The 14,865-nt window shown below is 41.0% G+C and overlaps 1 protein-coding gene across 3 annotated transcripts in view; it reads left to right on the top strand.

Annotated features, from left to right (window-relative positions):
- The window catches only part of Pde4d (phosphodiesterase 4D), an 845,080-nt gene that overhangs the window by 309,146 nt on the left and 521,069 nt on the right, over window positions 1-14,865 (top strand). The window contains exon 1 of one of the 3 annotated variants that reach the window (XM_041663294.1): window positions 5,354-6,534. The exons of the other annotated variants lie outside the window; for them this stretch is intronic. Coding sequence (XP_041519228.1) covers window positions 6,395-6,534 — 140 coding nt within the window. The 5' untranslated portion in view covers window positions 5,354-6,394. Of the gene's footprint in view, window positions 1-5,353; window positions 6,535-14,865 lie in introns of those variants that run through there. 3 annotated transcript variants of the gene reach the window in all.

The following is a 14,865-nucleotide window of genomic DNA, read 5'->3' as shown; positions in this document are numbered from 1 at the left end:
GGATCGTCTGGAGGCATTACCATCCCTGACTTCAAACTCTACTACAGAGCTACAGTATTGAAAACAGCTTGGTATTGGCATAAAAACAGAGAAGTCGACCAATGGAATCGAATAGAAGACCCTGACTTTAACCCATAAACCTAATAAATGCTTACTCTTGCAGCAATTTGATGAGCCCTGTTTTGCTGACACTCATGGGAGACCTACCTTTTCCTAAACAGAAAGGGAGAGAGAGTTGAATTGGGGGAGGGGGTAGAAGAGGGTGGGGCCAGGACTAGGAGAAGAGGAGGGAGGGGAAAGTATGGCAATTAAATGTAAAATAAATAAACAAATTAATTAATTAATTTAAAGAGATGGGTTTCTGGTGGATTTTTAAAAATTTTTCAGTTGGTACCGTGTAAAAAGAACATACAGAAATTGAATATAGCCACGATGTGTTGAAGCATCACACAGTTCTCTGATGCTTAGCAGTTGAAACCTTGGCTTCACAACGTGCTTCTCCTGTTTCAGTTATGAATGTGCTGAGCAGCATGCCTTCAGCCTTTGCTAGCGGTTGTCAGAAGTAGAATTTCATCACTATTAATATGGTCATTGGTTAACATTTAGTGAGTGCCAATAATGTTTTTTGGTGTCATAAACACACCAAAACACTGAAACAAGTAAATTGTATCTTACTGAAAAATCAGTATTTATATTAGAAGAAAAACATTAAAACATATGTAACACTTAATAAATATTTTTTATACCCAAACATAGCTTAATACTAATTTATTTCAGTAAATAAAATAGTACGTAAGACTGTAAGTTTATACACATACATATATAGTGTAGATATATACACATACATTTTACATACACAGATTTTACTTATGTAAGTACAGGCACCACACACACACACTCAGAGAAGATGTATATATAAAACCAAATGATATTTCAAATAGATTTAGAAACTGATGAAAATTATACAAAACATAAGCAATAAGAACCTAAAACTAAGGAATAACATCCTTAGACACCAAGACAAAATGTAAATTCCACTTTTTGTCTTCAGATTTTCTGTGATCTGTTAAGAGATCCAAATGGATCTAGTTTTGATATACTTCAATATAACATACTTTAGTATTAGTAGTATTAGTATTAGTATAGTAACTATAGATACTATGTGCTACAATATATAAAGATATTTTATATGTTAATATATTACATATAATAAATTTATATAAACCAAAGGACAAAGATACTGTCTTTTAATGACAGAAGAACAAAGGTTAACAAGTCCCTTGAGAGATGGCAGACTCCCTAACACAACTGTACAGATGGCTACAAATACATACAAAATTAACGAAGGATTATGGTTTAGGTACTTGTCAGTTCATGTCTAAACACAGGGGTATTTTCATCTTGTTTCATCCAAGGTAACACTGATATTAGCTTATTAATTATTCCAGCCTATGTTGGTGACACAAAGATTTCTGTTGCTATTTAAAATGAAAAGTTTCTCCGAAAGTGAAACTCACTGGGTAAAATCAATGAGTTAATTCATCTCGCCTCCCGTTTCTGATAAATACAAATGACGAAGGGTTAAGGAAACACCCGAGTTCAGTGACCAGGGTGGGGCTTTACAGTTCTATGATCATATTAGCACGATGGTGTAACTTAGCTTTAATACCTGAAAGGCATGTTGACTTTTGGAGGAATTCGAAGAGAATGGAGACTTCAAACCTAAGGAAATAGGATGAGTTTCTGAAGAAGGTGTTGGCTCTCTGTGTCTCTTTGAGAGCAAACTTTGAGAGGAAGGAGCCAAGAGAGACCCCCTGTCTCCACTTTGGCTCACGGGCAAAACGTCAAGATCCCGAGAGTTTAGGCTGAGAAACTGTCACTCTTTGGAGTCAGCCTCCTTCTCACATAAAAAAAAAAAAAGGAAGTGGCGATGCTGGGTAGTTAATTCTCTCTTTGAGCCTGAAGGAAGACTAAACAGTGATGTGTGTATAGGTGTGAGTGTCTGTGTGGTGTTTTTCTTGGAGTATGCACATGTGTGTGCCTTCAGGGCAAGTCATTTGGTATTCTGCTCCATCCCTTGGGTCAACTTCTCACTGGACCTGGAGCTATTGCCTCTGGTCCTCCATAAAACTAGTAACTAGGCACCCATGTAACCATACCCAGCTTTTCCGTGTTGGTTTTCTGGCCCCCATGTGTGCAGAGCAGTTGTCTTGCCTGAAAGTCACCTCCCCAGCCCTAAGTAGCTTTTCAATGAAAGTGTTGACTAAGGCATTTTCATTTGCTCTATGTTTTAGCTCTCACTTAAATAGTAAATTAACCATCTTTTTGCTCACATATCTTGTTCGAGGGTAGTTAATGCTGGTCCGGCCTTCGAACGGTCAACTACTCCTATGCTTTTTGCAGGACTGAAATCTTAAAGGCCACAAAACATAACCAGTCTTGTTTCTGGTTGAACTGAGGCTGCAGCACAGCCACAGGGACCTCACCAAGGCCTACCTGTCAGTGGCTAGGGAGTAGAGAGCATTTATTGATGGGAAGCAGCCATTAGGCTGAGAACAGCAATAAAACCTGTAATGGCTCGCCTGCAATGAGAAGTTGTGGAAAGTAACAGTTATCTTCGAACCCAACAAAACAGAGAGGTTGTACCTTAGTCCCTCAATGCTCTTCATCTTATAGAACTCATTTCTAAGCTGACAAACTGCGCTGCTGCTGGTTTCTGAAAGTCGCACATCCATTAAATATTGTCTCGTGAGCTATCATTTTGTTACTTAATGGTCACACCTCTTAAAACTCGGACTCTATTTCCGAATCGAAAACTGCTCTAATAGACAACCCAAACCTGTTCTCTCATATTTGCCCTGAGTCTGCAAAACTGGGCAACTTAAGGTTATTCATTAAATTGTAATCTTCGCTCCCTGAACTGTGAGAGAAATTATATTTTGCTTTGTTCTGCTTCAAGAGTTTTTAGTGCTTAGAATAGTTTCTCAGTTGTTACTATCTAGCTTTTGCTATTTTATTTGATACAGTTACGCATATAAAAGTAAATAAAGTCCACCTAAAACATATTAAACTGAAGGGTAAGATGAGAATAACTCAGTGGCAGAATGTATGTCTAACATTTGTGAGGCCTCAATTTCAAGGGCCCACACTGGAATATTGATTGAAATATCTTCTCAAAGTATACTTTAATTTAAAAATCTCATTTAATAACAAAGTGATTGAGTTCCCCTGTGTTTTCACTCTATAAAATATTTCACTTTTGTCATTCCTAGCCAGTATCAGATGTTAAACTGTGTTCTATCAGGGAAAGCTTGGGGGGATTTTGGCCTATGAATAGAATGGAAATCATATGTTCTCAAACAAACAAAACATGTCAGATGAGAAATGCTTACTAAAGGGGAAATTATAGTGCTACATTATTTTTGTTTCTATCTATGCTACTTTCTAAGTAAGAAGTAGGTGCAGGTTTGGGGACAGTTAATTCTTGTCCCACTGTCCCTACCGTAGAAGAGAAGGAACAGCTGCCATAGCCTGAATGGACTCCAGGGCTTCTTCTCCCTGAAAGAGTGATGATGGGCAAATGCTGGCCCTTAGAGTTCCTTCCAAAAGGGGTAAAACACTTCATTTTGTGGAGATAGAATAATATAGGCAAGAATCTTAGAAAACATTAAGCTAGTGCCAGGCCGTTATCATTACTGCAGTGGAGAAAGAAGTTGAGAGCTGTGTGCTCAGCCTTCTTGCTTCAGGTGTGTTAGTCTTCCTGCGATCCCTTTACCATCTAAGTGCCTGCACACTTCATCAACAACCCAAGCTTAGTCACTGTTGGATGGGCTAAAGGAGATTCTGGTACAAAACTCTCAGAAGACAGTTAGGACATTACAAGTACACCTAGATCTTAAATAATGATGCTATTCAAGAATATGCTGTGATAGACCAGTGTGAATGACTGTGTGATTCCTGATTTCAAGCATTCCTAGCTTCTTAAGAACAATTCAAGCTGAAGGGGCCTGAGAAGGATCACCGAGGACCTTAGGAGAGAGATTTTGTCCCTTCATAACAAAGGTGCTGCAAGGACATCGCCTATGCCACAGGAAGTGCCAGTGACTTTCCTCAAGTTCCTTTGTGCTATAGGGCACCATCTTTCTGCATGCAAAGTTCAAATTGCTTTAAAGGAACCACTCAGTTCTTCCTCTTCCCAGGAATGAGTTCTTGTCCTAGAACCATCAATTGATCCAATCATAGCAGTTCTCAAACTATTTTTTTTTTTTACACTTGCTTTAGAATTTATGGGAAGTGAATTCCCCTCTCTCCAAGTAATGCTTTCTGCAAGGACAAGAACTCACTGGGGAAAGCAACTGAAGATAAGTAGCATGATCTATTAAGTGTTGCCAGTATCCCATTTAATATTAAACAATTGCATAATGGCCTTCTTAAATACCCAAGCTAAAAGTGACGCATTAATGGTGTGTATACCACCACCGAGAAGCCCATTCTCTGGCTGGTAGGCGACAAGCACCATTCAAGTGCCAAGCTACTATTCCAAGAGTTTACTATTTTATTCTGGCTCCAAAATGGCACCAACAGTGATGGGGTGCTTTCAGGGGATTGCTGAACAGGATTCTTTTGCAACAAAAGGGGGCAGGCTCCAGGAAATGAAACAGGGAGCTCTCCTCTGAGGTATACACCCACTAATCAAACAAGAAGCTTTATGACATGCGCAAATGCAATTGAAGTCTAACTGATTTCTGCAGAACTGACTTCCCCAGGATTTCCTGTCTAAAATCATAGTGTGGAAATCTGTAGTTAACTGGTTACAAATCATCTAGTAAGTAAGGCTTCTCCGCCCCCATATTTTTGTTCAAAAAAAAAATCAAAAAACAAACCAAAAACCCTATTATTTGCACATTCTCTCTGGACTTCTTTTGTTTCCTTTCTTTTCACTGAATACACTGAAGAACTAAACAAACAGAAAAACCCTCCCCCATAATATCTATTTGTTCAGCGTGTCATTTCCCTATGAGGTTATTTACAGGTTTCTTTAGCTTTTCCTGCCTGGTGATTACTTACTGAAAGAAATCGGCTCCTACGGGGCAATTCTTCCCTTTAACCCGCTTCCCTCACTCTCCCTAGGAGGCTAGCAAGGAGCGCGCCTCTCTGCAGTGTCCGGGAACCCACCTAGAGGGCCCCCTTGACGCCAGCACATCCCCTGTCAGGCAGCAGTCTGCAGCTGAGGAAGCGGGCCGCTGCAGAGTTAATGTACAGTACCACGGAGCCTGCAAGTGTCCTGAGCTGCTCAGAGCTGAGGCGGCGCAGCCCAGAGCAGACAAGGCGGCTGCGAGGATTCCAAAGGTTCTGCCGGAAATTCGGTGTGGTGGGGGGACTCCAGCTGGAGCCTGTTGCCACTCTGTGTTTTAAAAGCATGCAAGGTCTGTATAGCTTGGGCATGAGAATCTTGCGGATGTCAGAGCATCAGAGTAAATGACATCTATCTGGGAGCTGAACTGGGGGTAAGGAGAACAGAGAGAAAGGAAAGCCGACCGAGTAAGAAATTCTTAGACAACGTCTGCCTTGCAGCTGTGCAATTCATTTTCTTGCCAAGGCAATATATTAAAAGGTCACACACGCTTTTGATAAGAAATTAGAGGGGAATCTACAGTGAGACAATCGATAGCTTAGTCATTTTACTTAAAGAGCGCAGACAGCCTTATTGTGGGGTTAGGCGGCAGATGAATTTCATCACGACAGCGCCTTCTGAAGTCATGATGGGAGCCGGCACTAACCCTGTCCTGCAAAGCAGAAATTGCTCATTGCCTTCCTACTTGAGCATTCAAAACCAGCGATTCTGAGATCTGGAGAAGAAGTTGACTTGCGCTCTACGTGGTGTCTAGTCCCTCTGCCCAGGTCTTTGTTGGACAATTCTCAGACTCAGACGGTAGCACTGCGTTAAAGTGACCACACAGGAATATGTGTCTAAGAAAGAAGAAAAAGCAGTATTCCTCCCTAAAGGACAGCATGGCAAAGCAGCGTGAAGTTTTCCATTGCCCTCCTAACACTTCTTTAACAAGGATAACAAGAAACTGTCTTTTGACTCCTTTTTGTCCACATTCCATAGTCCTTTCTGCGAGGATGCATTAATTCATATTGGAGGCAGTTGGATTTCGGCAAGACAATACTCGCCATCATTTAGGATTAGCAGTTGGACTGGTTATTTTAGTGTGTTGACTAGTGGAAGCTACATGGATGGACTCCTACCTGCAGTACTCTGTGATGTTTCTTTCTTTCAATCCTGGAAGGGCTTTTCTGGTTTTTGCTGTTTGTGTTTTTTTTTTTTTTTGGGGGGGGGGGTCGATTTTGGGGAGAATTCATTACTTGTTGCCATAATTGTCCATGATCGATGCTCAAGCCAGAGGGTTGGGACTCATCTGTGAAAATCACTACATGTAACATAGGAGACAAGGAAAATATTCATGACGTCCACTCTGCCAACATGATGCACGTGAACTCCTTCCCCTTTAGAAGGCATTCCTGGATATGGTGAGTAACCAATACCCCTTCAGTCTGAATGCTCAGAATTCTAAAAGCCCAGGACAAGAAGCAGGGGAAGGTTTGTCCTGAACAAGAATACAGGGGGGTGGGGGTGAGGGAGCAGAAAAAAAAACTAACCTAAGTGTAAAACCAAAAAGACTGAGAAGTAACGATTATGCAATTAAAATTTTCTTGTTGATATAAAGCATCCCAAATAAGAAAATCATAAAGGTATTCACAATAACTAATATTTCATAGTACAAAAAAAATAGAAAATGACAACCAACCTAGTATGTAACAGAAATGGGAGGGTTGGAAATTTGCTTCATCTGTCTTTTTTATTTGAAAGTGGCCCCAGGAAAGGATATACAAGGATTTTTGACATCTCATATCAATTGGCCTGCATTCCACAGAAGGCTGGAGGAAACTTTTAATGCTGACTCAATATTTCTCAAACACATCATAACATCTGACTTGCTCACATTTAAGAATACTTTAGCTGTTCAAGGATAGCACTTCTGGGCTGAACCAATAGAATTCTGATACAATTCTTCTCAACACATGAAGTGCTCTAACTCCTAGAAAGCTTGCTTAGTTCTTGAGTGTTTGGTTAGGGATTAAGGTTCAATTCAATGATCCAATGTGTTGAAGTCTCCAGACAGGGCCATCATGTTCCATTTCTGGTTGGCGTCTGTGCCTGAGTGTGTAGGAGCTAATTGCCGAGGCCGTGACAAGGACAAAGGTGCTTATTTTGAAAGTTGCTTGTCTTCAGTGTCCCTATAGGAGGGCGTGGATTCAGTTTCTCACAGCAGAAACTTTGTGATGTATGCATGGAAAAAGCACATTTTGAGGATTTAGTCTTACAACATGCATGCGTTACGCTACTCTATTGAGCCTGACGTTTCAAAGCATATTTCCCACGTAAACATTTTTGATGGGACTCAAGTAACAGATACACAAACACAGATTTCTGAGGGGTCCATCACTGGTTTTGTGGCCCATCAAAGTCTCCTAGTTTAAGACACCAGCAAAATCACCTAGTGGGGTGTTCCGGGGATTCCAATTCCCAGCTAAAACTCCCTTGCAAAGAACGCGGGGTGGGAGACCTCCTCTGTCATTCTTGGCAGGACCCTGTTTTGTGACAACTCCAGAGTTACCAGAACCACTGCTGAGGTGGGTCTCCTTCTCCCACAGCCTCCATCCCCAAGCTCTGGTGTGTCTGTGAGAGAGGATGGATGGCCTTTCTGCAGGCCTCAGTGGCCCACTTCCAAATGCATCGCCAGAGTTCCAGACTCAGGAGGGCTTTGGTGTCAGTGCCTTGCTTCCTCTGCTGGTGAGGGTCAGACATCAGCATAAGGCTCTAGTTGTTCTTATAGAAAGCATCACATCAGTAGCCCTTGATCCTGAGATTAAAAGGGCTAGAAGTCATCCTGGTACACAGTAGGCATCTGTCCATCTTTCTTCTGTTTCTACAGCTTTCTTCATGGCTAATGCCATGCCTCGGGAACTTTGCTTTAAACAAAGCAAAGGTAAATTTCCTTTAAAGAGAAAATTACTATTCTCTTTTATATAAAGTGTACCCTTCTGCAAAGCAACAGTTTCTAATCTAGCTAAGTCCTATTGTTTGAGTCCATTTGTTTATGTTGCAATAGCTAGGACTCCTGTACCCTTTGGGTGCCTAGTAGCATAATCACCTTTTATTTTCATTAACCTCCCCTCGACTTTTGACACGAAGAAAAGGAGCTGTTCTACACTGTAGTTTTGGGGGGAAATGCAAATTTGCTTATTCACGCTTCTGTCGTTCTGTAATAAATGTGTTCCAAAGATGTATAGAGAAGTTGAGAGTCCTGAATGGTTTCTTTTGTGCCTGGAGCTAGGTAACCCTTCATCCGTTTCACTGCATGCTGTGCCAATGTGTTATTGTTGTGAAAAAACTGAGCCAGGGTGGATACCGGTGCTCTGTGTGACTGTTTTCCCCTGGGCTCCTTAGAAGGATTCGGTATTGAGACATTTAACTCAAAGGAGGAAGGTAGTGGTTTTTTCCAGGTGACCCACTTAGCGGTGTGCTTGACTCTTAACTTGCCCGGTTGTTGTTTTCCTTCTAGATTACCCCACCTCCATGCTGCAGTAAGCCAGTCTTACTGTCTGACAGGAAACCTTTTTTCCCTTTGCCCCACAGTTAGAGCCCCTTTTGGATCAGTGTCTATGCTCTTCAGTGCTCTTGTTAAGAAATCCAAAGGTACAAAGGGACTCTGTCTTTCTTCATCTTCACACGCTCCTCTGTTTCTTTGTGGAGGGACGGATCAGAAGGTGGCAATAGACCAATGTCATTTGAAAGGAGACAATGTGCTCTGATTTCAGGAACCCTAGCTCAGGTCCTTGAAGGCACTAAGTCCTTTGGATAGGCCAGGTAGAGACACACACACACACACACACACACACACACACACACACAGCCTAGCCTCTTTCTTGTTTGCCTTATGAGAAGCCAGGAAGAGAGAAAAATTAATAATTGCAGGTCTGGAGAAGTTTCGGGAGTTTCTCAGGGTCCCTATCCAAACAGAAATTCTCATCTTCCTATCCTCAGCCTGGTGCGTGGATGATTGCGCAATCCAATGGCGAGTCCACTGTTTCTCAGTTACAAAGGTAAAGTTAATAAGTGGACTGAGTACCTGGCTTAATAGAACACTACCCGCCCCTTGGCAGTGCTAGCAGAGTGGCCGGAGGGTATGAAGAGTGTGTCCTCCTTGCTTGAAGCTACATTTGAAGTATTTGCTGGAGGATTTTATTGCAAAGGTGTCTTTTCCATTAGACATTTTAGCCTTTTTACTGCCAAGCCAAACAAAGATAAGGATCAGCCCGACTGAATAAACAAGCAGTCTATACCTCCAGTGTTTTATTCCACCAAGTTGGGAGAGTAGAATGGTAGGTAGCCTGGCAATGCAGGAATGGGGCTTCCATGGTCGAAGAAGGAAAATACAAGTCAGCTTTCTAGGAATTTAAATTCCATCCAGCAGCAATTAAGAGGACTCCTAAGAAGCCTCGCGACGCTGTGATGTTGGATTACAGGAAGGGATCTCGCAAGGATGGCCCAACACAGTGGCGCTCACATAGGCCTGCAGTTTTTGCACGCACATATCACATAATTTGTACAGAATGATTTAGAAAAAGATTATAAAATGCTACAAACTGGTGCAAGAGGCACCAAGTTGAATGCAATCAAGAGGGGTAGTTTCAAACTTTAGGAAGGCCTGCTATTTGGATTCCTCTGTAACCCTTTTTGAATGGGCTCAGCTGACCCAGAGAATGGAGCTGGTAGAAGTCAAAGAACTTTGCTGAAGAAGGAAGGTTTGGGACTAGTAATTATGGGTGCTGATTAATTATTTACTCATTTGGTGCTTAGGGCTTCATTTTCGTAGGACCAGCTGTCTAAATGCTTCTTAACAAACTTCAGCAGTGATGTTGACAGCTCTCCTTGATCAAGAGGTGAAATGGGGGTGATTATAGCCCCTTAAATCAATATTGAGGCTGTTTCTGCTTTAAGGCCCCTGGACCCCTTTATTGTACAGTCTGCTCCCAAGTATAAGCTCTCAAGAGCTGAAGTCTAGTAGATACAGTTGGGCTATTTCTCTATAAAGCAAGGGTTTTACTTATGAGTGAATTCACTTTGTTTTGTTTTGAATTCACTTTGTTTTGTTTTGATTGATCCATACCCTCTATAGAGTCGGGCAAAGTATAGATAAGCATGCAATAGTATTATTTGCATATGTTCAAAACTGGGCAAGTATATATTTTAAAGAATTCACCCAATGAAATAACATTTGGGGCAAGACAAGATGACTTGTTTAAAGAAGGCAAATTCTTCCTCTCTGGCCACTTTTCAATTAAAGCTTCAGAAAGAAGTATAAGCTAGAAATAAATTTTGCAGAGTTCATGGTTTTGACAGTAAAAGATTACAATATACGCAGTGAAGGCCAGGCTGAATCTAGTCTTCTACAGAATCATGCTAGTCTGCTCAGTTTGGTAAGCAAAAGCCATCAAGTGTCTGCAGAGTTTCTCTGACCATTGTGTCAGTTGACCTTGTCTCAGAGCTTTCACGTCCTCTTTGGGGCAGTTTTTCCCCAAACACCAGCCTCGAAACTCAGAGCTAGATCCTGAAAGGACCAAAAAGTTGACATGGAAACATTTGGCTAATAAGATCAGGCTGAGAATCATGGGGACTCATCTTGTTCATCCATCATTAGAGTACAGTTGTAAGTTTGGGCAATTATAAGGCAGACGGTTAAGCTTAGATAAAGGTGGTTTTTAAATAGATGATCTTCTGACCTTATTAAATATACTATCTCCCCCTCTTGGCTTTCCATTTTAATGTCTTTTATTGGCCCTCACTGTATCCTTCGTGAATTCTAAGCAGTACCTTAGAGCTTATAAGTGAAAATAAAATGTATGAGGACCATCGTGATCGAGAAGAAATTTACAACTGGAAACCCTAGTGTGTGCGCACGACCTATGGAATGAAACTCTAGCATTTTAGTCTTCTATGGCTTCTAAACTGCTGTATTTTTAAATCCTGACTGTGAGCTAAGTGGGGCCAAGCTGGGGAGGTCTTGGAGTATCTTTACAAAAGAAAGAAAGGAAAAAATATATATATTAGCCAAGTATTTGGGCTATCTCTTGTCTGTTAAATTCTTTACTACCCACTCTACTCCTTTAGTTTTGGTACTGTTGAGTTGCTTCTTCTAATACTGATGTCTTTCAGCTAAATGAAATTTAGTCAATTCTGGAGACAAAGAAATGTATTTCAGGATTCTGAAGCGAGAGAATAACCAAAGGGAAAGTAACAGCCACTTTCTCGTTGTTCATAGTTTCGAAGTTCCCTTTCATTTTTTAACCCTTGACTCGCATTTATCTTTTTGTAGCCTATCACACAAAATGTAACTCTGTCTACCTTCTTCATTCCAGTCTTTTAGGCAATAGCTTCAAAAATGTCTCTAAGCCATAAATTAACTGACGTCTGATGTCTGATGATCACTTGATGGGCTGTTAGAGTGTGTTTCCTATTGATTGAGAATCATCAACCTAGACACATGGCCAAGACAACATGGTTAAAGATAATATCATATAAAAATTGGGTAGTGTATTACATAGATATATACATACACACACACATATATATATACATATACATATATACACTTATGTATATAGAGGGTTTGAAGGGTGGATAACCAGGATTATACATACATGTTATTGGCTGTGTAGAGCACAATAACTCCCAAGTTTCTAATTGTACCTAAACTGTGTTACTGCTTTATAGGACCTTGTGAATGCTCTCTGAGCTCTTAACACCACTAGTTAAAATCAATGCACCATCTAGTAATCATTTGTGTTAGAAATCATGGAAGACAACCTCATAGAATGAACATGAGTGATAATTTATTAAAAGGGCATGCTAAAAGCATGTGACTGAATTTTTAAAGAATATCGGTAACAAATGTAACTATTTTATGTAACATGATACAACCACACTGGCTGAGCTCGCCTGTGTGTGCCCTGTGATATCATATGAGCAACATTATTCAGTAACAACAGTGATGTTAATTTGCATTTGTATGTATGGTCTATGTTATGGTGTGTTCGAGTATGCACGCTCCCGTTGTGCACACGTGGAGACTATCTCATGCCTTTTCAATAACTCTTCATTTTCTATTTTTGAGATATGGTCTGTATCTGAACCTATAACTTATTGTTTTGGCAAGGCTGGCTGACAAGGAAGCCTGCCAGATCTGCCTGTCTTCCCAGCCTCCAGCCAGTACTGGAGTTACAGATATGTGCTACCATGCCCAGCTTTCATATAGGTGTTGGGAATTCTGAACTCTGCTCCTTATGTGTGTACAGAAAATACTTGACCCACTGAGGCATCTCACTAGCCAACAGTGGCTTTCTGTTTCACCTTCTTGACCCATTCTTTACACAATGGAATGCTCAGAGGCTCAGGGACTTTCTCAGGATGTCATTCTGCTGGCATAATGAAGCTGGCCCACCCCAGGTCTAGCCTAATTTCAACTCCCAATCTCTCTTTAATCCGCCACGCGGTTTTTGTAAAAGATGCCTCCACACTGTGTCCATGTCCCTTCTAGAAAACAGATAAACAATATACCGGGGAAAATTGGCAGATTGTCTTCTATTAGTTAGCTTGTTGGGTAAGAATGCCCGACACCTGTGACTGCGAATGGCATTCCTTGTGGAGGTATTTGTGGATCTTAGCACTATGACCTCTGCTTCTTTTAGGTCAGCAGCTTTCTCTGTTTTCTCAGAATGAGTAATGTTTGCAAGGAATTTGCCTCCAGCTGCACTCCTGAGCCATTCTGGCCCAAAGGGTCCTTTGCAAATTAGTAGAAGGTGCTTCTCCAGGCAAATATATTAGGAGAGTTGCCACACTCAGTTTGGTGAAGGAGAAGCACAAGCTGCAGAGAGTGCTGAATTGGCAGGACACTGGTGCACAGTGAAAAGAACCCTATCCTCTGGACTCCCATGTTGTGAGCAGAGAAGGAGGGCCTGCGCCATTGATCGTCTTTACGGGGATGCTGATTGGCCATGTCTACGCTAGCCCCAGCTCTACATTATTAGCTCTACTTGGTGACAGTCAGATGAAATAATTCTGACAGTGTTTTGCTGATCATATAAATCTGGGCGTTTGCTGCCAACATTGCTGCTTTTCAAAGTGATCAACTCACTCTGGAATTCTAAATTTGTTAATGTCCTTAGGAAGAGAGTATGAAGACTGTCTGCCATGACATCATACCTGCTTCTGGATAAGGTCATTCTTAGTGGATTATATTGGAACAGGTAGAACACAGTAAGTGTTCTAAGCATAGAGTATTCCCAAATAAATACCTTAAGAGTCCTTCCTTGGATATATTCATAGGTTTGTGCAACAGCCACAGAAAACATGAGTACATAGGGAACAGATAACTAAGAGGTATACAAGGCTTTGTAAGATACAAAGGAAGACTCAACTTAGTTGCATTAACACGAGTACCTTAAAGAAGTATAGAAACGTAAAATAAAAACCTATGCTGATCTGTATGAGGACTGCGGACTACTGAAACAATTGTCAGAGTGGTTTGAGGGACTGTCTCAGGGAAAGCTTTATTTTAGGGGTTTCAAAACCAGAAAACTTAGGCAAAATGACTTTCTTTCACAGTTTTGAGCAGAAAGGATAGGAGTGGCGACAGAAGGTGGGACAGGGAGAGTAGAAGGGAGGGAAAGCCAGTTACTAGTATACAGAATCACAAGGAACCGGCTTTCCCTCACTTACTGAAGGAAGAATCCAGTGGAGAGCACATTGCTCTAAGAGAGAAGAAGGGTCAGGAGAAGAGATGTAGATAATATCGCAACTGTATTGATGCGAGTCTTGAGATCCTGGGAGAATTTGTTTATGTTACTTCCGTTTCCTATGAGATACGAAAGTTAAAAATCACATCTTAGCAGGGGATGTGGCACAGCAAGGCAAATGAGATGCCTAGCCAGGCCATGAAACGTCCTCTGTGGAGACAGGAAAGGCTGCAAGCTCAAGGATACCAAGCAAGTTGAAAATAGGACACAGGTACTGAAATATCAAGCCATTGAAAGGTGGTTTAGTCTGGCTTTAAACTTACTGATTCACGTTATGACGGCAGAGGACAGTACAGAGTTCTGACAGACGTGTGGCAACTTCTAATTACTAAATCGTGAATTGTTCTATAATTAAAGTAAATCATTTTGTGATACTTTCCAATCAAGTATGGTTTGGGGATTTCCAGCACACGTGGAGTTCAATTGCTGCTGACTGTCTGGCGTGGCTTGAAGCATCTTTGGAATATGAGCATTGGACGACAGTCCCAGGTTTGAGACCTGAGTTTGCAAGAGCGAGATTCCTTGTGCCCACTGGAAACAACTCTTGCGAAGCAAACAGAAGCCCTGAGTTGTTTGCTTTGACTTTTGTCTTCAAATGAATAAAATACATAGTGGGAAGAAACAAAACAAAACAAAAAAAAGGTTCAGCTCTGCTTCTTTTTAATAGGAAATTTTCTGTGCCTTTGTTCAAATGTCAAAAATTCATATATAAAATCTAATTTTTTTACAATGATTTCACCCTGTGAAGTTTACTTGAAACTGTCATTGTTCTCTGGGAAGCTTGCTTGCTGAAAACAATGAAACACTTTATGTGTAACTCTAATTGGTCTAACCTCGTTTAAATATTTATTCATGTAAAATTTCTTTTATGTTCCAATGATGCTTTACAGGGTAAATGACAAATATAAGACATTAATAGCTATTATTTAGTGGTTTTATGAG

This window comes from Microtus oregoni, unplaced genomic scaffold (assembly GCF_018167655.1).
Source record: "Microtus oregoni isolate MIOR12 unplaced genomic scaffold, Mior012 000014F_ref0000157, whole genome shotgun sequence".
Taxonomy (NCBI): Eukaryota; Metazoa; Chordata; class Mammalia; order Rodentia; family Cricetidae; genus Microtus; species Microtus oregoni.
This window is presented reverse-complemented; position numbering and strand designations above follow the sequence as displayed.